General features: G+C 38.7%; 1 protein-coding gene across 1 annotated transcript in view; it reads left to right on the top strand.

Annotated features, from left to right (window-relative positions):
* SI (sucrase-isomaltase) overlaps window positions 1-22,733 on the top strand; it is a gene marked incomplete at both ends in the record, with an annotated part of 161,716 nt that extends 138,983 nt beyond the window's left edge. The window contains one exon of the mRNA XM_084232623.1: window positions 22,536-22,733. Within this exon, the coding sequence (XP_084088749.1) occupies window positions 22,536-22,733 (198 nt within the window). The remainder of the gene's footprint in view (window positions 1-22,535) is intronic.
* Window positions 22,734-24,049: the final 1,316 nt, after the last annotated feature.

Here is a 24,049-nt window from a genome sequence, read left to right as displayed (position 1 = left end):
GCATTAACTCAATAAACATAAATTAAAAATATTTCTAAATTTCATTGGGTCACATTTATTCAGATACTTTAAGAAAATAAAAACATGGGCCTTCCTAGTGGTGCAAGGGGGTAAGCTGTAGCACTATGAAGCTATCCACAGCCACTGCAGCATGAGTTCAGTCCCTAGCCAGGGAGATAACCCACATGACACGGCAGACTTCTCATGTCTCACACACTGCTTTTCTCTGCAGTATATTTCAGTCAATATGCCTGTTCTGTTCCCCATGCTGTCTCTGGTGAATCCTCTCATCTTGAACACCTCTGGCCTCTACCCCAGGTCTTTTATGCAGAATAAATAAATATTTATAAATAAATAAAACTCAAAACATCTTTATGGGTGGGTGTGGTATGATAACATATCAGAAGATATGTGAATATACAAGTCTAAGTCATAAACTGCTATAAAGCAATATTAACTCCATATGTTTAATAATAGAGTTGACAAATATAACTATATTGTTTTGGAAAAAATGTATATTGGGTTTTATCTAATTTATGTTTAAATTTCTGCAATATAAATCATTTCTCAGGATTAACCTAGCTATTCTGTTTATATCATGTAAAGTTGATTGCAGTTTCATATTTTTATACTTTGTGTATATTTGTGAATGTGTGTGTGGACATGTATGCTATGAAAATTATTAACCTGTGAACTATAATGAGAGGTCTACCTTGAAAAACTATGAATGGAATGTCTGTTCAAGTGTAAAAGATTGGTTGTATTTTTAGATTATACACATATTGGAATTAGAAGAAGAAAATGAGGAATTTAGAAACTGGTGAATGCATAGAGTATTTCTTTATTCATTTATATAGACATATATTCTCAAACCCTATATTATAATATATTATAACCTTAACCTTCTGAGAAAGGAATTGTTGAATATAGTATAATCTAAACAATAATAAGTACCTAGATGATTTAGAAAACTTAGTTATGAGGGCCTCCCAGGTGGTGCAGCGGTTGAGCGCTGGGTTGCGAAGCTGCCCGCAGCCTCTGCAGTGCTGGTTCAATCTCCACCTGCTCCCTGGCCACCGAAGGAGGGTCCTACATGGCGTGCAGACCCCTCCTGCAACCTGCTGCTCCCCTCAGCAGTGTACTTCAGTCCTTCTGCCTGCTCTGCTCCCTGCTCTGGCTCTGGTGAATTCTCTCACCCTCCCGTGCTTCTCACTGTACCCAGTGCTTGTATAAATAAATAAATAAATCTTAAAAAAAAAAAAAACTTAGTTATAAAATGAATTTTAAATTTATTTTAGAAATGGCAATTTATAGACTCATTTATATAAATTTACAAAATTCATTCTTCTGTTTTTATAATTGTAAAACAATATTTGCAGAAAATACATCTGATATTAATAGTCATAAATGTCGATGTTTGTAAATAACCCAGTAGGGCAAAAGCATATGACATAATTATTGTTTTTTTAAGATTTATTTATTTATACAATAATTGGGGTATAGGCCAGAGACATGGGAGGGTGAGAGAATTCAACAGATACAGAGGGGGTACAGAACAGGCAGACTGACGAAATATACTGCTGAGGGGAGCAGCAGGCGAAATGGGATTTCTGCTGTGCCATGTGGTTATGTCCCTGGCTGGCCAGGAATCAAACCTGCATGGAGAAGCTGCGGACAGATTCACAGCGCTTCACTCAAACTGTTGCACCACCAGGGAGGCTCAGCATATGATATACTTATACGCATTAAATATGGTCGATGTTTACTGAATACAGAAGAAAACAAAAAGGAAAATTAATGTAGTTAATAATTTGCTAAATAAGGGAGTATTCTGAAGGAAATAGAATAGAAATTCAAAGGAAATTTTGAAGCTCAGATCATTTGTGTACAAAAGGTTGAAATGCAAACAAGTAGTGAAATGGTCCAAAATGAAATCAGAACTTACACAATAAATGGCACAGGGGGCTACAATACAAATCAAGTTAGGAAATTAACATCTGAATATAGTTTTAGAAAAGAAAAGGATTAAAAAGCTGCACAAATAGAAAAAGCAAAAACAGAACACTTCAATCTCTATTATTAATTCATATGCAAGTGAACTCAAACATAAAGCAGAAGCACAAGAGGGAATTTTGAATTAACATCAATATCAAGGCAGGAATGTGTGTTTCTGACTCACCATTTTAAAATAGGGAACTTCCTTCAATAAAGACTGCTTGAAACCAGGAGAAGTCTCCCTGTGCAGCCAGAGGTGAGCTAAAGGCCCCCCACAAGCCTGTTCCCGCCTGGTAGGGAGTTGAAGCCCAGAGGGGGATCCAGCAATTTGGGCCCAGAGTGAAATTCAGCTGCCCTACCTCCAGGGAAGTCTGTGGCACTTCAAGACACACTTTTGGAATTAAACAAATAATGCAGAAGGAGGAGATATTCTGTGACAGTGGCCATTAACATACTCAAAGTACCACTGACTCACTGGACTTCTAGCATAAGAGTATTTGACTTGATTGGACCACCAGTTTCCAAAATCCCAGAAAGAACACACCAAAAAGATGTCGGCCAGTACCATTGACACAGTGTCCCAACACATAGGGAAAACAATAGTTTAGAAAACAGGCAGCAGGGAGAAGAAAAACTACATGTAACCTAGCAACTCCTCAGGAAAAAAGACACACCACAGAGAAAACCACCCACCAGATTGCAACAACAGTGACTTGGAAGAACTTCTGAGCCTTCCAGAAAGAATTTGAAATTGCCATGATGAAAAATCTGACAGAAGTCATTAAGGAAAACAATGCTCAGACAATTGAAATTGGGTCCCTAAATAGGGAAGGGAAGGGAATGCAGGAGATCAAAGGATTAATGGAGAGCTAAAGAACTCTGGGAAAAACATTGATAACAGAATAGATGAAATGGAAGAACAAATAAGCACCCTCGATATGCAGAAATAAAAAAGAACAAAACAGAAAAGGAAAGAGAAGTACAAATGAAAAAGAATGAAGAAAGACTTTGGAAACTATCTGACTCCATGAGAAAGGAAATATAAGAGTTATAGGAATACCAGAAGGAGAGGCGAGAGACATAGGAAGAGAGAAAATGTTCAAGGAAATAATTGAAGAGAACTGCCCAAATATGAAAAAGGAGCTGAAAATAGACATATAAGAAGCAAGAAGAACACCAAATTTCCATGATGAAAGGAAAAATACAACAAGACACATAATAGTAAAACTCCCAAGAATCCAAGACAAGGAAGAAATAATGAAGCTGACAAGAGGGAAGAAACAGATAACATACAAAGGAAAACCAATTAGACTGACATCAGACTTCTCCGAAGAAACACTATAGGCAAGGAGAGAGTGGAGGGACATAGTCAACACACTCCAAGACAACAAATGCCAACCAAGAATACTCTATCATGCAAAACTTTCCTTCCTCTATGAGGAAAGAATAAGGACTTTCTCAGACAAACAGAAACTCTGGAATTTCATTACAACTAAACACCCACTGCAAAATATACTACAAGGAGTCCTAAAGCCGGAACCAACAGAGGGATGAATAACAACGAAACAAGACCAAAAAAAAAAAGTTATTGAAAGAATAAAAAAATAAAATTCGAGGAAAGACAAACTAAAAAAAAATAAAATCCAAAATATCAATAAAACCAAAAGCTGGTTCTTTGAAAAAATAAATAAAATAGACAAACCCCTAGCAGGCTCACAAAGGAAAAATGGTAGAAAGCACAAATAAATAGGATCACAAATGAAAAAGGAGAAATCACAACAGACACAACTGAAATCAAAAGAATTACCAGAAACTACTTTGAAAGTTATATGCAAACAAGCTCAACAATCTAGAGGAGATGGACAAATTCCTACAACTCTACAATCACCCAAAGCTAGATAAAGAAGAAATAGAACACCTGAACAGACCAATTACAAGCAGCAAAATTGAAATGGTAATCAAAAACCTCCCTCAAAACTAAAGCCCAGGACCTGATGGATTTAAAAATGAATTCTTGGGTCTCCCCAGTGACGCAGCGGTTGAGCGCTGGGTTGCGAAGCTGCCGCCAGCCTCTGCAGCTCCGCTAAATCCCTGACTGCTCCCTGGCCACTGGAGGAGGGTCCCACATGTAGCACAGACCTTTCCTGCCACCTGCTGCTCCCCTCAGCAGTGTACTTTGGTCCTTCTGCCTGTTCTACTCTCCATTCTGGCTCTGGTGAATTCTCTCACCCTCCACACCTCTGACTGTACCCAGTGCTTGTATAAATAAATAAATAAATCTGTTAAAAAAATAAAAATGAATTCTACCAAACATTCAGAAACAAATTAGTACCTATCCTTCGCAAACTCTTTCAAAAAATTGAGAAGGAAGGGACAATACCAAACACATTCTATGAAGCCAACGTTACACTAATACCAAAACCGAACAAGGACAACACAAAAAAGAAAACTACAGGCCAATATCTCTAATGCACATGGTTGCAAAAATCCTCAATAAAATTTTAGCTATCAGAATCCAACAATGTATCCATAAAGATAATTCATCATGACCAATTAAGATTTATTCCAGGGACACAAGAATGGTTCAACATCCCATAGCAATCAGTGTTATCCAACACATCAACAAAAAGAAATATAAAAACCATATGATAATATCAATAGGTGCTAAGAAAGCTTTCAACAAAGTACAACACCCATTTTTGATAAAGGCCCTTGAAATTCTCGGGATACAAGCAACATACCTCAACATCGTAAAGGCCATATATGGCAAGCCCATAGGCAGTGTCATTCTCAATGGTGAAAAGCTGAAAACATTTCCATTAAGATCTGGAACAAGACAAGGATGTCCACTCTCACCACTGCTTTTCAATATAACACTGGAAGTTCTAGCCACAGCAATAATACAAGAGAAAGACATACAAGGAATCCAAATAGGGAAGGAAGAAGTTAAACTATCACCATTCACAGATGATATGATAATAAACATACAGAACCCCAAAAACTCCACAGGAAAACTACTCTAAATAATCAACCAGTTTAGTAAAGTAGAAGGATACACATTCTTCAAAGAAATAGAAAAAATGTTCATGAAATACTTATGGAATCACCAAATACCCGAATAGCCAAAGCTCTCCTGGAAAAAAAAAAAAAAAAAAAAAAAAGGTTTGGAGGAATCACACTCCCAGACTTCAAACAATTCTACAAAGCCATAAAAATCAAAACTGCATGGAAGGCTCCCTCAGGAGCCAGACATGAGCTGGGAAGTTCGCCCATGCCAGGTCCCTTCTGGACTGCAGTCTGAGCCCAGAGGGGGAACGGGAACCCAATGCCAGGGCAGACCAGGCATGCAGGGAGTGCGTCCCACATTGCCATTTTAGAGAGGGACATTTCTTCAGTAAAGACTGCCTGAAACCAACAGAAGGGTCCCGGAGGAACCAGAGGTGAGCTGGGACTTTCGCCCATGCCAGGCCCCTTTTGGCCTGCAGTCCCAGCACAGAGGGGCAGCGGGAACCCACCACCTGGCCAGACAAGGCACACAGGGAGTGCATCCCACATCGCCATTTTAGAACAGGGACCTTTCTTCAGTAAAGACTGCTTAAAACTGACAGATAGCTCCTGGAGGAGCCAAAGGGGACCGTAGAAGTTCAGCCAAGATGCCGGCCAGTCCCAGGAACACAGTGTCCCAATGCATAAGGCAAATTAGAAAACAGACAGTAGGGAGTAGAAGAACCACACACACCTAGCAACTCCTCAGGAAAAAAGCACATCACAAAAAGAAAACCATGCCCCAGATTGCAATAACAGTAACTTGGAAGAACTTCTGAGCCTTCCAGGAAGAGAATTTAAAATGCCCATGATTAAAAAACTGACAGAAGCCATAAAGGAAAACAATGATAAGAGAAAAATAATCAACAATCAGAAGAATGAAATTGAGTCCCTAAAGAGGGAAGTAAAAGAAATGCAGGAGATCAAAGAATTAATGGAGGTGCTAAAGAACTCTGGGAAAAGCAATGAAAGCAGAATAGACGGAATGGAAGAACAAATAAGTACTTATGAAGACAAAGAAATAAAAAGAACCAAAACAGAAAAGGAAAGAGATGTAAGAAGGAAAAAGACCAAAGAAAGACTTCGGGAACTATCTGACTGCATGAGAAAAGGAAATATAAGAGTTATAGGAATCCCAGAAGGAGAAAAGAGAGATGTAGGAACAGAGAAAATATTCAAGGAGATAATTGAAGAGAACTTCCCAAATGTGAAGAAGGAGCTGAAAATTGATATACAAGAAGCAAGAAGAACACCAAAGTTCCATGACAGAAGGAAAAATACAGCAAGATACATAATAGTAAAGCTCCCAAGAATCCAGGACAAGGAAAATTAATGAAGCTGACAAGAGGGAAGAAACAGTTAACATCCAAAGGAAAACCAATCAGGCTGACATCAGACTTCTCCGAAGAAACACTACGGGCAAGGAGAGAGTAGAGGGACATAGTCAAAAGACTCCAAGAAAACAGATGCCAACCAAGAATACTCTATCCCGCAAAGCTCTCCTTCCTCTATGAAGAAAGAATAAGGACCTTCCTAGACAAACAGAAACTCTGGAATTTCATTACGACTAAACCCCCACTGCAAAATATACTACAAGGAGTCCTAAAGCCCGAACCTCAGAAGGATAAATAACAACGAAAGAAGGCCAAAAAAAAGTTATTAAAAGAATAAATAAATGAAATCAAAGGAAAGACAAACACAATGGCAAATAGAGATGCTAACATATCAATATAAACTCTAAATGTAAATGGACTAAACTCTTCAATAAAAAGACACAGAGTCACAGGCTGTATTAAGAAACAAAATACAACCTTTTGCTGTCTCCAGGAAACACATTTAGTTACAAAAGATAAAAATAGACTCAAAGTTAAAGGATGGAAAACAATCCTACAAGCAAATGGACCAAAAAAGAAAGCAGGAACAGCTATACTTATATCAGATAAAACAGATTTCAAACTCAAAAAGATAAAAAGAGACCCCAATGGTCACTACATTATGATCAAGGGGACAATACTTCAAGAAGAAATAACACTCATTAACATACACTCACCAAATGAAGGAGCACCAAATAATATCAGACAACTATTATCAAATCTGAAAACAAACATCAGAGAAAACACATATGTAGTAGGAGACTTTAACACACCACTATCAACAATGGATAGATCAACGAGACAAAAAATAAGTAAAGAAACCAAAGCTTTAAATAAGGATCTAGAGCACTTGGGCTTAACAGACATCTCTAGAACACTAAACCCCCCCAAAAAAAATGGAGTACACATTTTTCTCAAGCTCACATGGATCATTCTCCAGGATCGATCACATACTGGGACACAAGACAAACATCCACAGATATACCAAGATTGAAATCATACCAAGCATCATTTCTGACCATGAAGGCATCAAACTAGAAATAAACCATAAAAAGAAGGCAAGAAACTCTCATACCTCAGGGGGATTGAAAACCACACTACTGGAAGACCACTGGACTAATGAGGAGATCAAAGAAGAAATTAAAAAATTCTTTGAATTGAATGACCTGGAGGACACCAATTTCCTAAATGTAGGGGATGCAGCAAAAGCAGTAATAAGAGGAAAATATATAGCAATAGAGGCTCACATCAAGAAACAAGAAAGAACTCAAAGAAACAACCTAATCTCGAAGCTCAAAGACCTAGAAAAAGAACAACAAAAAAACCCCAAAACAAGTAGGAGAAACGAAATAATAAAAACCAAAGCAGAAATAAATGAATTTGAAACTGAAAAAAGAATCCAAAAGATCAATGAAACCAAGTGCTGGTTCCTCAAAAAAAATCAATAAAATAGACAACCCCCTAGCCAGGCTCACAAAGGAAAAAAGGGAGAAAGCACAAATAAACAGGATCATCAATGAAAGCGGAGAAATCACAACAGACACAGCAGAAATCAAAAGAATGATCAGTAACTACTATCAACAGTTATGTGGAAATAAGTTCAACAATCTAGAGGAGACGGACAAATTCCTACAACTCAACAATCACCCAAAGCTAGATAAAGAAGAAATAGAACACTTAAAGAGACCAATGACAAGCAGCAAAATTGAAATGGTAATCAAAAACCTCCCCAAAAACAAAAGCCCAGGACCTGATGGATTTACAAATGAATTCTACCAAATATTCAGAGACGAATTAGTGCCTATCCTTCACAAACTCTTCCAAAAAATTGAGAAAGAAGGGACAATACCAAGCACGTTCTATGAAGCCAACATTACACTAATACCCAAACCGAACAAGGGCAACACAAAAAAGGAAAACTGCAGGCCAATCTCCCTAATGAACACTGATGCAAAAATCTTCAATAAAATTTTAGCTATCAGATTCCAACAATGTGTCCATAAGATAATTCACCACGACCAAGTAGGATTCATGCCAGGGACACAAGGATGGTTCCACATCTGAAAATCAATCAATGTTATCCAACACATCAACAAAAAGAAATATAAAAACCATATGATAATATCAATAGATGCTGAGAAAGCTTTCGACAAAGTGCAACACCCATTCATGATAAAAGCCCTTGAAATTCTTGGGATACAAGGAACATACCTCAACATCATAAAGGCCATATATGACAAACCAACAGCCAGTATCATTCTCAATGGTGAAAAGCTAAAAGCATGTCCATTAAGATCTGGAACAAGACAAGGATGGCCACTCTCACCACTGCTTTTCAATATAATACTGGAAGTGCTAGCCAGAGCAATAAGACAAGAGAAAGACATCCAAGGAATCCAAATAGGAAAAGAAGAAGTCAAACTATCACTATTTGCAGATGATATGATAATATACATAGGGAACCCCAAAAACTCCACAGAAAATCTAATTCAATTCATCAATCAGTTCAGTAAAGTGGGAGGATACAAAATCAACACGCAAAAGTCAGTAGCCTTCCTATACATAAATAATAAGTCAGAAGAATAAGAAATTAAAAAAAAATCCCTTTTATTTTCCAAACCAAAAAAATCAAATACTTGGGAATAAATCTAACAAAAGAGGAAAAGGACCTATACAAAGAAAACTATAAAACACTGTTAAAAGAAATAGAAGAAGACACAAAGAAATGGAAATAAATCCCCTGCTCATGGATTGGAAGAATAAACATTATTAAAATGGCCATCCTACCAAAAGCAATATACAGATTCAATGCTATTCCAATAAAAATCTCAATGTCATTCTTCAAAAAAATAGAACAATTATTGATGAAATTCATATGGAATCACAAAAAAACCCCGAATAGCCAAAGCTCTCCTGAAAAAAAAAAAAAAGAAGGGAATGGAGGCATCACACTCCCAGACTTCAAACTATACTACAAAGTCATAATCATCAAAACTGCATGGTATTGGAACAAGAACAGACACACAGACCAATGGAATCAAATAGAAAATCCAGAAATAAACCCACAGATTTATGGTCAACTAATCTTTGACAAAGGTGCAAAGACTATGTATGCAAAGAAAGTTTGTTCAATAAATGGTGCTGTGAAAACTGGGTCACTACATGCAAAAGAATGAAGCTTGACCACTACCTCACACCATACACAAAAATCAACTCAAAATGGATTAAAAAACTAGACATAAGACCTAAAACCATAAAATACATAGAAGGAAATATAGGCGAAACTCTACTTGATATGCACATGAAAGATCTTTACAGAAACATCACCCAAAGCAGTGATAGTGAAGGCAAAGATAAACAGCTGGGACTACATCAAATTAAAGAGCTTCTGCATAGCAAAAGAGACAATAACAAAAACAAAGAGAAACCCCACCAACTGGGAGAACATTTGCACCCAACACTAATGATAAAGGACTGATCACAAAAATCTGCAAAGAGCTGATGAGACTCAACAAAAACAAAGAAAATAATCCAGTCAAAAATTAATCAGAAGAGCTAAAAAGAAACTTCTCTGAAGAGGAAATGCAAATGGCCAACAGGCACATGAAAAAATGTTCAACATCACTTGTAATCAGGGAAATGCAAATCAAAAATATAATGACATACCATCTTACACCAGTGAGAATGGCACATATTAAAAAAAAAAAAAACCTAGCAAGAACAAATTTTGGTGAGGGTATGGAAAAAAGGAACTCTTCTGCATTGCTGTTTGGAGGTCAAACTGGTCCAACCACTATGAAGAGCTGTGTGGAGATTCCTCAACCTACTAAAGATAGAGCTTCCATATGATCTAGCAATTCTACTCCTAGGTATTTACCCAAATGACACAGAAACATTAACTCAAAAGGGCACCTGCATCCCTATGTTTATAGCAGTGCTATTTGCAATATCTAAGCTTTGGAAAAAACACAAATACCCAAAAATAGATGACTGGATCAAGAATTGTGGTACATATACACAATGGAATATTCATGCCATGTGTGAATCTCCCTGGCTGGCCGGAATGCAACCCATGCTGCACAGGCTGTGGACAGCTTCACAGCACTGCACTCAACACCTGTGCCACCAGGGAGCCACAAAACTTTATTATTTTCAAAAATTAATACTTATATATTCAGTGCATCCCTTATACAAATAAGTTGAAAAAATTTAATAATGTCTATTTTATTGAAAAAATGGCTAAAATAAATAATATAAAGGAAATAACAGGAAGGGAAATTAAGCAAGAGAAAAGTATGGACCACACTGAGAAGGACTTTACAAGTTCCACTGAACATTTGCAATTTATTTATTTATTTAAAGATTTATTTAACGATTTATTTATTTACACATACAAGTACCAGGGTACAGGTCAGAAGTATTGTAGGTGAGAAGATTCACTAGAGACAGAGTAGGGAACAGAACAGGCAGTTTATGAAATAATACACTGCTGAGGGGAACAGTGGGCAAGTCAGGAGAGGTCTGCTGGCCGGGGATCAAACTCCTGCTGCAGTGGCTGCAAATAGCTTCATAGGTTGTGTCTTAACCCCTTGTGCCACCAGGGAGGCCCCAACATTTGCAATTTAGAGGGAAGTAATGATCTATTATGTATTTTTAGCAACAGAAATATAGTATGACAAAATTCTACTTATGCATTTCTCATGAAATCATATGTAATTAGCAGTATATATATATATATATATATATACACACACACATACTTCACAAATATTTTTGTGTAAACTAGTATAAAATCATTTCAGTATCATGACATGATATTTTTTTTAGCTATTTCATCATACATGAGAAATTACTCCTTCTTTATCTCTTATCCCTTACCTAAAAAAGAAAATTGAAAATAAATACTTAAGTATCTTTGGAAATAAGTTATTTTGATAGCTTTATTGTATCTAAAGTTTCTGATTCAGATTGTTTAGCATTTACCTTCTAGTTTCTGCTGTTCAATGCCCACTTCCACCAACAATCCCTTGCCTAATTACACATGTCTGCTTTTCAATAGTATAATGTAAATTAAACAAAATAAATGACCTACAAAATTCATTAATGATAAAATATGTAAATATATTCCAAATTAGAAAATATACATCTTATCTTCAAAAAAATGAAAATGCGTTAATATTTGCCAAGAAGTAAATTGAAAAATAGAATAAATGGATGTGGATTATTCCACTGAGATATACTTCTGGTATATTAAAGTAGTTAGTGCAGATTATGGACGATTCCTTGAGTGGAAAGTGAATCTGTTGTCACTGTTACAGCAATAACTGAAGAACAGGATCATAATAATAAATTTACTTAGGACCTTTTTTTTGTGATTTATGACACTACTAAAGCCACTGATTCCCAGTTCACTAATTCAAAGCTGACAAAAATGTAAAGACCATTATCTTTATTTTTTTAAATATATTTTATTTTTATATTCCCCATACAATTGCAACCCCCTTATTTTGACCCCAATCCCTCCCCTCCCCGCTTTCACCCCCCATAGAGTGTCTCTGGTTCACAGTTGTTTATTGATTTTGATTTTCACTTTCTTATAGTTATTCATTTTCCTGGTCCCTTATTTAAGTTTTCTAGATTCCTGCTATGAGTGAGACCATCCGGTATTTTTCTTTTTCTTTCTGGCTTATTTCGCTGAGCATGATCCCTTCCAACGTGAAAATACAGGCATGGAATAAGTGGAGAGGACACCTAATAAACTGTCAGTGATTAATGTCATGGAGTCTTTCCATTTCTTCTTCTTTTTTAAAGATGTCATTATTTCATTTATTTATTTATTTATTTGTTTGTTTATTTGTTTGCTTATTTATTTATTTATAAAAGAACCGATGTACAGGCCAGATATGTGGGAGGGTGGGAGGATTCGCCAGAGACAGAATGGTGAACAGAACAGGCAGACTGACGAAATACACTGCTGAGGGGAGCAGCAGGCGAGACAGGAGAGTTCTGCAGCGCCATGTGGGCCCTTGCAGGCCGGCCAGGTTTGAACGGGTACTGCAGAGGCTGTGGACAGATTTACAGCGTGGTGCTCAACCACCTGGGCCACCAGCAGAGGAGCTTTCCATTTCTTCTTAACAACACACGGTATTAGTTTCCTAGGGCTATTGTAACAAATATAAATAACAAACTAAGCATACATTTCTTGTCCCATAATACTAGAGATTGGGAGTTCAACTCCAAAGATCAACTGGATTAGTTCTTTCTTAATCTGTGAGAAATAATCTAGTCCATGAGTCTTCTAGCTTCTTACTATTTGTTGACAATATTCTATATTTCTTGTCTTGTAGACAGATTGTTGTCTTTCTTTTCATCTTTTCTAATATCCGTCATTCTTATGTTATGTTTCTCCATGGAATTGCACAAATCTTGAAGTGTTTCTTTATATTTTTTCATCATATTTCTTTTTCTTTCTCTTACCTGGAATCATCTCCATTACCATCTTCTAGATGACTGATTCAATTTTTCATTTGATCTATTCTAATACTACAAGGCACTCCAGAAATTTTATCTCCTTTGTTGAACTTTTTACATCCTGAATCCGTTATTTTCTTATACAATATTTCAATTTCTATTTTCTGTTCATTTATTTTCTTTTTCAGGACTTACATTTGTTTTCTGATATTTTTCTTTTATTTAAGATTCATTTATTTATGCATACCAGAGCTGGGGTACAAGCCAGAGGTGCAGGGGATGATAGGATTCACCAGAGACAGAGTGGGGAGCAGAACAGGCGGATCTGCTGAAATACACTGCTGAGGGGAGCAGCGGGAGAGTGAGGAGAGGTCTGCTGCGCCATGTGGGTCACCTCCCTGGCCGGGCGGGGATTAAAACTTGTGCTGCAGTGGCTACAGTAGCTTGATAGTGCTGTCTTTAACCCCTGAACCACTGGGGAGGCCCCAGATATTTTTCTTTGAAATCATTGATCAACATGTCTGTGTTTTCTTCCATTTCTTTGAAAATATATTTGGTGGGGGAGGGGACAGGTAATTTTGACCTTTGTTTCTGATAAAAAGAAAATATCTTCTATTTTTTTGTATTTGGATTCAGGAGATTTGTTCTCTCTTTGTAGTGAAATATTCCCTTGAGGATTCTTAGTGTCATATGCTATTTTTTCTGTCTTCCCGTTTTGCTATTTTTTTTTTTTTCACTCCTAAGTGTGCAGAACTTTCAGATTTCCAACAGATGGCAGTATATTTTCCAAGTGCCTTCGTGTTTAGCATTTCAGTATAATGTATTAAGTTGTTTGTCTGGGACAACTGATGTGGCAACTACTGAGTCAGGTCGTGGGAGAGTGATCTGGGATAATATTATCACTGGTGAAAGTGGTGTGTTTGTGGTACCATGGATAGGTCTCCTCTTTGATTTTCCTGACTTGTGGTTCTATAGTCTGTGGCCTCAGATTTCAATGTCACTCCGCAGAATCATCTCAAAGCCTATGGGGATATGAGAGCAGGGAGCACATATTCTACTCAGCCCTCTTCACTGAAGATCTGGCTGCCTGGCTCACTCTCAAACTCCACTTGTATCTTCAGTCAGTTAAGTGTGCTTCCACCTCTCCCAACCCCCTGGGAACCAGTTAAACAATGAAACAATGAAACCAGTTAAACAGTTAAACAATGAAAGTTAGAGATATGCACTCTAACTCCTGACTCAGGCTCTAGTCATCTCTCTTCACCAACCTTTTGTTCTATAGAGTTGTATTTCCTCCCTGTGTCCTCGATCACTGTCTGTATTTGCCTCCAAAATTTAGGAGGTGTGCTAGTTTTTTATTTTTTCCCACAAATCATGGAATCCTCTGGTTCCAGTGCCCTTCCCAACTATTTGAGATTATACCCCTGAAAAAACTCTTAAAAATCATGGATAACTATTATGTGACATTTATTCTATTTGCTTCAGATCTCATGGATTTTTTTTTCCAAGAGTAGTGATGCTAAAACAAATATTATGCAAATTTTATGCCCTTTAAAAAGCAGAGTTTAAAGGGCCTCCCCTGGTGGCACAGTGGTTGAGTGCTGGGCTGCTTAGCTGCCAGCAGCCTCTGCAGCACCAGTTCAATCCCTGGCCACCTGCGAGGGTCCCACATGATGTGCAGATCTCTCCTGTCCCCCACTGCTCCCCTCAGCAGTGTGTCTCATTGGTCTGCCTGTTCTGTTTCCCGCTCTGGCTCTGGTGAATTCTCTCACCCTCCAGCACTTCTGACTGTACCTAGTGCTTGTATAAATAAACAAACAAACAAACAAACAAACAAACAAACAAATAAATAAATCAATCTTTAAAAAAAAGAGTTTATAAACTTCAGGTGCATGAAGACTGAAAAATTGTAAAACTTAGGTTTTGGTTCATGTATATTATTGTCCTTAATGTCTTGTTTTTTGTAGAATATAAATGATATTTTCTTGACATGCATACAGTTACTTTAAAAAATATTTTCCTGACTGATATGTTAATGCACTCACTTTTGTTCTTAATTTGCCACTATATTTGATTTATCTTCATTTGTAAATTCACATTAAATTTATTATTTGATATTGATTTCTTTTTTATGTTTTTAATATTTTATTTTATATAATTCTTACATCATTTTTCATTTTTGCACAATGTATGCATTTTCATTTTGGTTATATTCTCCATACAATTGCATCCTCCCTTATTTTGACCCTAATCCTTGATCCCCCCAATCCCCATAGTATGTCTCTGGTTTATAATTGCTTGTTGATTTTGATTTTTACTTTGTATTAATTAGAATTTTTCCTGGTCCCTTATTTAGGTTTTCTATATTCCTGCTATGAGTGAGACCATCCAGTATTTTTCTTTTTCTTTCTGACTTATTTCACTGAGCATCATCCCTTCTAGCTCCATCCATGTTGCTGCAAACTGCATGTGTTTATCTTTTTTGATTGCTGAATCAACAGATCTCTCCTGTTGTGCTTGCTGCTCCTCTCAGCAGTGTGTTCTGTCATTCTGCCTGTTCTGTTCCCTGCTCTGTTTCTGGTGAATTCTCTTGCCCTCCCTTGCCTCTGGCCTGTACCCCAGTTCTTGTATAAATAAATAAATCTTTAAAAATGTTGTATTGTCTTCTCATAGTTATTAACTCTTTATTACTGAATAAAGTTTTCATTGTATGAATGTGCAGTACTATATATATATGTTGTGCCCAAGGTCAGCAGACTCGGCGAGCATAGCCTCCAAGAACCCAAAGACAGCTGATGCAAACACAAAAGGGAGTTTATTTCAGACTCGAGTCCGGGTTCAAGGCACCTACCAACGCAGTGGCAGATACCGAGAGCCCCGAACAAAGGAAGCAGGGGTCTTTTAATAAGGTTAAATTATGCTGGCAGTTACTCATTGGCTACAAGGATGAGTTCTCCAACTTTGCCCGGCTATCATTCTAAGCTGACTGGCCAGGCCAAGATGCAGCTCCAACCTGCAGCTCCAATTACAGCAAGTTCACCCTCACTGGTGACCAGAGAGTAAGGGTGGAGTGAGGGTCCAAACTATCTCTGGAATGCAGTCTTTTCCCTGGACAGCAAGACCTGCAAGACCTGAAATTCTAAAATGGCAGTTACACACAAAATGACAAAGCAATGGCTAAGAATACTTATGCTTGGTTCCACAATATATACAGTAATTTATAAATAAAATAAAATAATTTATATATATAAAATATTTTTGTAATTGAAGTACCATTGGTTCACATTCTTGTTAGTGTTTTTTTTTTTTTTTTAAGATTTATTGATTTATACAAGAACCAGGGTACTGGCCAGATGTTCAGGAGGGTGAGAGGACTCACCAGAGACAGAGCCGGGAACAAAACAGGCATATGGATCAAAAACACTGCTGAGGGGAGCAGCAGGCGATACAGGAGAGGTCTGCTGAGCCATATGGGTATCTTGTTGGCCGGCTGGATCAATCCTGTACTGCAGAGGCTGCGGACAGCTTCACAGAGCTGCACTCAACCACCTGCACCAACAGGGAGGCCTTATTAGTGCTTTTGGAAATGCAGGCTCTCCCTCTTTAGTTGTAGTCAACATAACACACTCACCATAAAAGCACCTTTAGTGCTACCCTGTAGTCCATTGTGCTTTGTTCATACCTTGTTCTCACTTCCCTGCTCCCCATATGGATATCTAATATCAATTAACAGCATTGAAGGGTTTTTATACAGTTTGTCTTTGTCTGGCCTTTTACTTAGGTTTTTAATATTCTTCGTGCAATTCACACCATGTAATATTTATCTTTCTCCTTCTGGTTTGGTTCACTGAACCTAATTCCTTCCAGTTCCACCCATTTTGCCACAAATGTTATGAATTTATCTTTTGAGTTAATCAGTAGAATTCCATTGTGAGTTTATACCACATCTTCTTGACTTACTTTATCTCTTTTGGGGCACATAGGTCAATTCAATGGCTTAAGTATTGTAAATAGTGCTGCAATAAACATGGATGTACAAGATTTCTTTAAAATTAGTGCTTCTGTATTCTATGGATCAATGCAATACCAGGCAGTATGACAGTTTCATTTTTAATATTTTGATAAACCCCAATAGGGGTTCTTCTACACCAGTGATATAAGATGATGCTTATTTTCCATACCCTCACCAACATTTGATTTTTCTGGTCTTTTGATATGGGCCATTCTCACAGGTAGTATCTCATTGTGGTGTAGATTTGCAATTCCCTGCAGATAAGTGATGATAAGCTTTTTTCTCACTTGCCTGTTGGCTACCTGTATGTCTTTAGAAAACTGCTTATTTAGCTCAACCACCCACTTTTCAACTGGGTTTTTTTTTTTACTTTTTACTGAGTTGCATGAGTTTTTTGTAAATCTCTCATAACAGTTCCTTAGTAGATGCAAAATTTTCAGTCATTTAGTAAGTTGTCTTGAGACAGGGCAAGCTAGGGTTATTAGGCAGTTTTAGGTATAGTGCAGGAGGAGACCTCTGAAAATTCAGGAAGGCTTCAGAGATAAGGAGGAGCAAGGAAATGAAACCAATTCCACTGGGAAAAACAAACATCCTAGCACCACAGATAATCTTGTTAAGGATGGTCCTGGTTTTCTTCAGATGATAAGATAAAGTGTAAAGATGCTCACCGGGAGGGCTAGACCATAAAGATAAAGATATAACAAATGGGGAAAGACAGACCTGTTAGATAAGGAATGTGAAGATCTCCCACTCAGTAGCAAATTAAGTAAAACAGCCAAAAACTGACCAATCACAAAGAGACTGGTAGAGCTTTAGAATAATGAGGGAAAGAAAGTATATATTCCCTGAGACAAGACTTCACTTTGGCTTCCTTGCCCCTCCCAGGCCTGGTTCCCTGGCCTGGGAGTCCCACTTTATTTCTGTTCTTTTCCTTCTCAATAAACTTTTTCTAAACAAACCTGCCCTGCCTCTTCTCGCTTGCTTGCCTGAGCGTCTGCAAAGTTCCTGTTGTGGCTTCGTGAGACACCAACCCGTGGAGGGTCTAGCGGCTGGGGATCAGCGCTGCCCTGCAGCCTGGAATCCGTTCCTGGCTGGGAGACTAGGTCTGACAATTCCGGTATCAGTCTCTTCATTTTAGTTTCTAGCTCTGCGTGGAAACATTTTATTTTTATGTAATCCTACTTGTTTAGATTCTATTCATTTTTCTTGCTGCTAAGGACTAATCTGCAAAAACATTGAAGCTTATGTTGTGGACTATTGTAGGGTAAGGTAAAAAAGTATCAGGCTTTTCTGCCCTCCTGTCATTAGGATAGATGACAGAACACTGTGGTCCCAAATGCATGCCCGATGGTGGGCACCTTGAATAGGGTATGGGCATATGTAGATGGGATTCACCTAAGAGGAAGCTTTTAAGGGTGGCGTCACAGGGATGCCAGCAGAAGCAGAAGCAGAATCAGCAGGAACAGGAAAAGCATAGAGAAGCAGAGAGAATGCTAGAGAATGCTGGAGAGCCCAGAAAGAGTGAAGACTTGCTGGGGGCTGGGAGGCCTGTCAACTTCCTGGCCCCCCAGCACCCTTGCCTGCTGTGTACCCAGTAAATCCCAATAAAAGCCTGAAAAAGTCATGGAGGACTCCAGGACTCCTCCTTTACCTGGTCTGCTGGCTCAGAAAACCTGCACTGTGTCCTTCCTGTCCCTTACAACTATTTTCCCTATGTTTTCTTCAATGTATGATGTGGTTTTGCATCTTACATCCAAGTCTTTGAAATGTTTATTTTCTGTGTGTGCGCGTATGTTGTGAAATAGTGGTCTAGTTTCATTCTTTTGCATGCATGTAGGATAAGGAAAATATCAGGCTTTTCTGCCCTCCCATCATTAGGACTGATGATGGGTCCCTGCAATCCTGAATGCATGCCTGATGGCGGACACCTGAAGTAGGTTGTGGGCATGCGTAGATGAGATATACCTGGGCCAAGAGACTGGGCATATAAGGCCAGGGTGGCAAAGGATGGTGTGGTAATGAGCAGCGTGGTGTGGAGTACAGGGCAGTGCAGCAGAGTAAGGCAGCATGCAGATGAGTGTGGTGGCAAACAGTGGAAAATATGAAAACATGAAAACACCAATAGGTCTGCTTGAACCAGGGATGAACCTACCCAGTATGGACTGGTTGCTTTACAATGCAGCAGCACAGTTTTCACAAGACCATTTATTGACTAGGCTTTCATTGTTTCTATGCATATTCTTGGCTCCTTTATTATTGATTAACTATTCATGTAAGTATAGGTTTATTGCTAGGTTGTTGGGCTCTCATTTTTTTATAAATTCATTTATTTATGCATATAAGAGCTAGGGTAGAGGCCAGAGGTGTGGGAAATGAAAGGATTCACCAGAGACAGAGTGGGGGAACAGAACAGACAGATTGAAATACACTGCTGAGGGGAACAGAGGGCAAGTCAGGGGAGGTCTACTGCACCATGTGGGTAGCTCCCTGGCTGGGGATCAAACTCACGGTGCAGTGGCTGCAGATTGCTTCATAGGTTGTGTCTTAACCCCCTGCACCACCAGGAAGGCCCTGGGCTCTCATTTATATCCCATTTGTTTGTGTATCTGTTTTTGATCCAGTACTCACTGTTTTAATTATTATGATTTTATAGTATAATTTGAAGTTGAGAAATGTGATATTGCCATTCTTCCTCTTTGTCAGGGTAGCTTTGTCTATTTGTGGTCTTTTGTGGTTCTGTATGAATTTCAGTACCTTCAAATAGCCTTGTGTCTATCGATTTTGTAACCTGCCACTTTTCTAAACCAGTTCATTGTTTTAGTTTTTCAGTAGATTCTTTATGTATATTGTCATAATCTGCAAATAATGATAGCTTTATATCTTTTTTTGAGTGGATTGTTGTAGGGTAAGTAAATGTGTATTAGGCTTTTCTGCCCTCCTGCCATTAGGATTGATGATACATCCCTGAGGTCCTGAATGCATGACTGATGGCAGGCACCTGGAGTAGGGTGTGGAAATATGTAAGTGAGTACACCTGGGCTGAAATGGGGTTTATAAGGGCAGCATCACTGGGATGCCAGCAGAGCAGAAAGGACAAAGGAACGGAACAGCAGAGTGAAAGGGGCAGAGAAGCAGAAGCCATGAGAGAATTCCAGAGAGCCCAGAAAGACTGAGGACTTGCTGGGGTCTGGGAGGCCTGCCAGCCTCCTAGCCCCACTGGCACCCCTGCCTGCTCTGTACCTGGTAAAATCCCAAATAAAGCCTGAGAAAGCCACCGAGGGCTCCAGGACTCTCTCCTTTACACCGTCTGGTCCAGTCATAGAGATCCTACCCTGTGGCCTTCCTGCCATTACAATTGCTTTCATATCTTTGCCTAATGGCTCTAGCTAGGAGTCCCAATATTATTAATATGTTAAATAGTAGTCAAGATAGTAGGCATCCTTCTCTTGTATCAGATAGTAGTGGAAAGTCTTTCACTTTTGACCACTGAGAATATGAGATTTGTGTTTGTCATTGTAGGGGCAGTATGGCCACAGGGCTGGATCTCTGTGATCTGAGATGGGTTAAGGAAAGAGTCCTGGGTTCCTCATTGGCTTTTTAGGCTTTATTGGGATTTTACTGGTATAGGGGCAGGAATGACACGGAGCAGGTTTTCTGATCCAGCAGACCGGGTAAAGGAGCAGTCAGAGTCCTCAGTGGCTTTTTGCAGGTCTTTTATTTAGATTTACCAGGTATATGACAGGCAGGGGTGCTGGGGGGCCAAGAGGCTGGCAGGCCTCCCAGCCCCCAACAAGGCTTCACTCTTTCTGGGATCTCCGGTGTTCTCTGGTCGTCTTTGCTTCTCTTTCAGTCTCTCTTCTGCTCTCTTTCTCTCTGCTTCTCTGCTCTCTCCCGCTGGTGTCCCTGTGATGCCACCCTTATAAGCCCAGTCTCTCAGCACGGGTGTACCCACTTAGCATGCACATACCCTACTTCAGGGCCCGCCATCAGGGCCCGCCATCAGGCATGCGTTCAGGACCACAGGGATCCATCATCAATCCTAATGGTGGGACGGTAGAAAAGCCTGATAATTTTTATTTACCCTACAGTCATATAAGCATTTTTATTTCTCTTAAGATATGTTTCATTTATATCCAGGTCTTTTAACTATTTAGGCTAGTTTATTTTTAAATAAAATATTTTTTACTTATATCATTGTTAATTTTTTATAGTATATGAGTTAATTGTCTCAGGTGGGGTCACTGTAATTCTCCCTTCACCAAAGCACTCAGATTATCACTATATTCCCATGAGCTCCTCCTCCTGATTTATTCCCTCAGCCTGCTTCTCTCCTGTTGGGCACCTCTAATCTATGCTCAGCGTTAAAGTTGTGTCTTTGACTCTTTGGACTCCCTATATTCGACATACAAATAAAATCATCCAATATTGGACCTCTCTGGTGGCACAGGGGTTAAAGTCAGCACTATCAAGCTATCACCAGCCACTGCAGCACTATTTCAATCTCCTGCAGGACAGGGGGCAACCCAATGGTGCAGCAGACCTCTCCTGTCTCGCCCACTACTCCCCTCAGCAGTGTATTTCAGTAGATCTGCCTGTTCTGCTCCTCATTCTCTCTTATGAATCCTTTCAGCCCCAACACCTCTGGCTTACACCCTGGTCCTTGTATGTGTAAATAAATCTTTTAAAAAATCATCCAATATTAATATTTCCCTTCTGTCTAATTCTGCTTAACATCAACCATTCCAACTTCATGCATGCCACCACAAATGGCATGATTGCTGATAGTATGCCATTTTCATACCTATATATCTCTATGTCTCTACGTCTATCTATATCAGATACACTTGATCCATTCATCTCTTTGTGGGCATTTAGGTTGTTTCCTTATCCCGGCTACTGTAACAAGGGTTGCAATAAACATGAGAGAGAAAGTTTACTTTCAAATTAGTGATTTTGTGTTCTTTGGGTAGATCTACCTAGTAGTGGAAGAGCTGATTTATAATTCATAATGATTTTTAGTGTCTTAAGAAAACTCCACATGGCTTTCTATAGTGACTGCACCAGTTTTCCTCTCCAATGACAGTGTAAGAAGGTCCTTTTACTCCACATACCCGTATTTGTATCTTTTGTTTTTCTTCTATTTCATCTTCTTTGTTTTTTTTTTTTTTTTTTAAATCTGGGTCATTATCCCAGGTGTGAAGTGATAAGTTATTATGATTTTAATTTGCATTTCCTTAATAATAAGTAATGCTGAACATTTTTTAAAGTTTTTTTTTTTTAAGATTTTTATTTATTTATGCATACAAGAACCAGGGTACGGCCAGATCAGTGGGAGGGTTGGTGAATTTACCAACGACAGAGTGGGGAACAGAACAGGCAGACTGACTGAATACTCTGCTGAGGGGAGCAGCCAGTGAGGCAGGTGAGGTCTGTAGAAGGAGGATCCATTTATTATATATATATATATATATATATATATATATATATATACCCACACACACACGTGCATATATATATATATATATATATATTCCTTTTGGCTGTTTGCATTTCTTCTTTGTCAAAGTGTCTATTTAGCTCTTTTGCCCATTTTTTAAAAAAAAATTCTTATAAAAACAATGGTTGTTCATTTTGTACAGGGATTGGTTTATCGTCTCAGTTATAGTCCCCATAGTTCTTCCACCACCATATCACCTGAGAACCATGACCATATTCCCTTGTGTTCTTCCCTCACTTGTTTTGGTCCTCCCTGTGAGCCTCCAGTGGACTCTGAGATCTGGGACGCTGATCGCAAAGGACCCACCAGATGGGGGACAGTTGTCAGCTACAAGCAGTGATTCTCCATTTTTCTCAGCATGGTTATATCGGAATTATGAACAAACACATCTGCATTTTATCCTAAGTCAGAGAAAGCCAAAACAACCTTGCCTTGCACGCCATGTATGTGAGCTCATACACACCACAAATGTGAGCCCTTGGGTTTATCAGACATGCCTGTCTTTGTGGGCCTCTGTTGCTAAGTTAGGACCAAGGAGACTTCCAAGAACAAAGCAAGTTTGGGGTGTCCCTCCCAGGTGGTTTTCTGCCCTGGCACACGTGAGTTTTCTCCGCATTTCGGTCAGCCCTTTCCCTCGCCGTCCTCAGGTCACCTCTCGATCATCCTTATGCAAGACTCCCCCTACCCACTCCCCTCCTTGCTGTATGCCTCAAAGTTATGGTAAGCTTACTAGATTTGTCTTTTTCTTTATGTTTTTCTAGGTTTCTCTATAATCCTCATATAAGTGAAATCATCTAATATTTATCATTTACCTTCTAAAATATTTCATAATCCCTTTTGGCTCCATCCATGTTGCCGCAAATGTCATGTTGCCGCAAATGTCATGAGTTTGTCTTTTTTTTTTTTGATTCTTTATATGATAGGAAGAATAGCTCTTCCATGACTGTGATGTGGGGCTCTGGAAATTGGTTTTATTTCTGATTTGTATTTTTCCCCTTGGGGCTTGCTTGAACAATTGCGTTTTTCTTTCTCTTCATTGGGTACTTTCAGATTTGCTCCCTTGTAGATGGTCTTCTATTGGGCTTGGGTTTTCTTCCACTTTTTTGGGGGGTGGGTTTACCATTTGGAGGTTACTGTTGCTGGGGCCTTCCTTGGTGCAGATCCTGGAAAGCAGCATAGTGGTAAGACTTCTGTGGTGGCTGGCCTGCAAATCCAAACAAGCAGCACAGATGCGGGTCCACATGGATGGTTTTTCTTTCTAGCATTTTTAGGTTTTTCATTATAAATAGATGTTGAATCATATAAATCAAAATAGCTCTTGGCATCTATAGTGTGATCACATGGTTTTTATCTTTCATTTTGTTGATGTAATGATTTACGTTGATTGATTTTCAGATGTTGAACCATGTTTCCATTGTCTGAATCCCGCTTGATCAAGGTGTATAATCATTTTAATGCACTGTTTGAATCTGTTTCCTAATATTATATTGTGGATTTTGTAGCTGTGTTCCTTAGAGAAGTTGATGTGTGTGTGTGTGTGTGTGTGTTGTCTTTTATTTTGGTATCAGAGTAATGTTGACCTCATAAAATGTGTTTGGGAATATTCATGTTCCCCTAATATTTTGATGAGTTTGAGAAGGATAATTTAGTTCATCT

Source organism: Talpa europaea (assembly GCF_964194135.1).
Source record: "Talpa europaea genome assembly, chromosome: 4".
In the NCBI taxonomy this organism is placed as follows: domain Eukaryota; kingdom Metazoa; phylum Chordata; class Mammalia; order Eulipotyphla; family Talpidae; genus Talpa; species Talpa europaea.
Note: the sequence above shows the minus strand (reverse complement) of the source record. Positions and strands in the feature narration are given on the sequence as shown.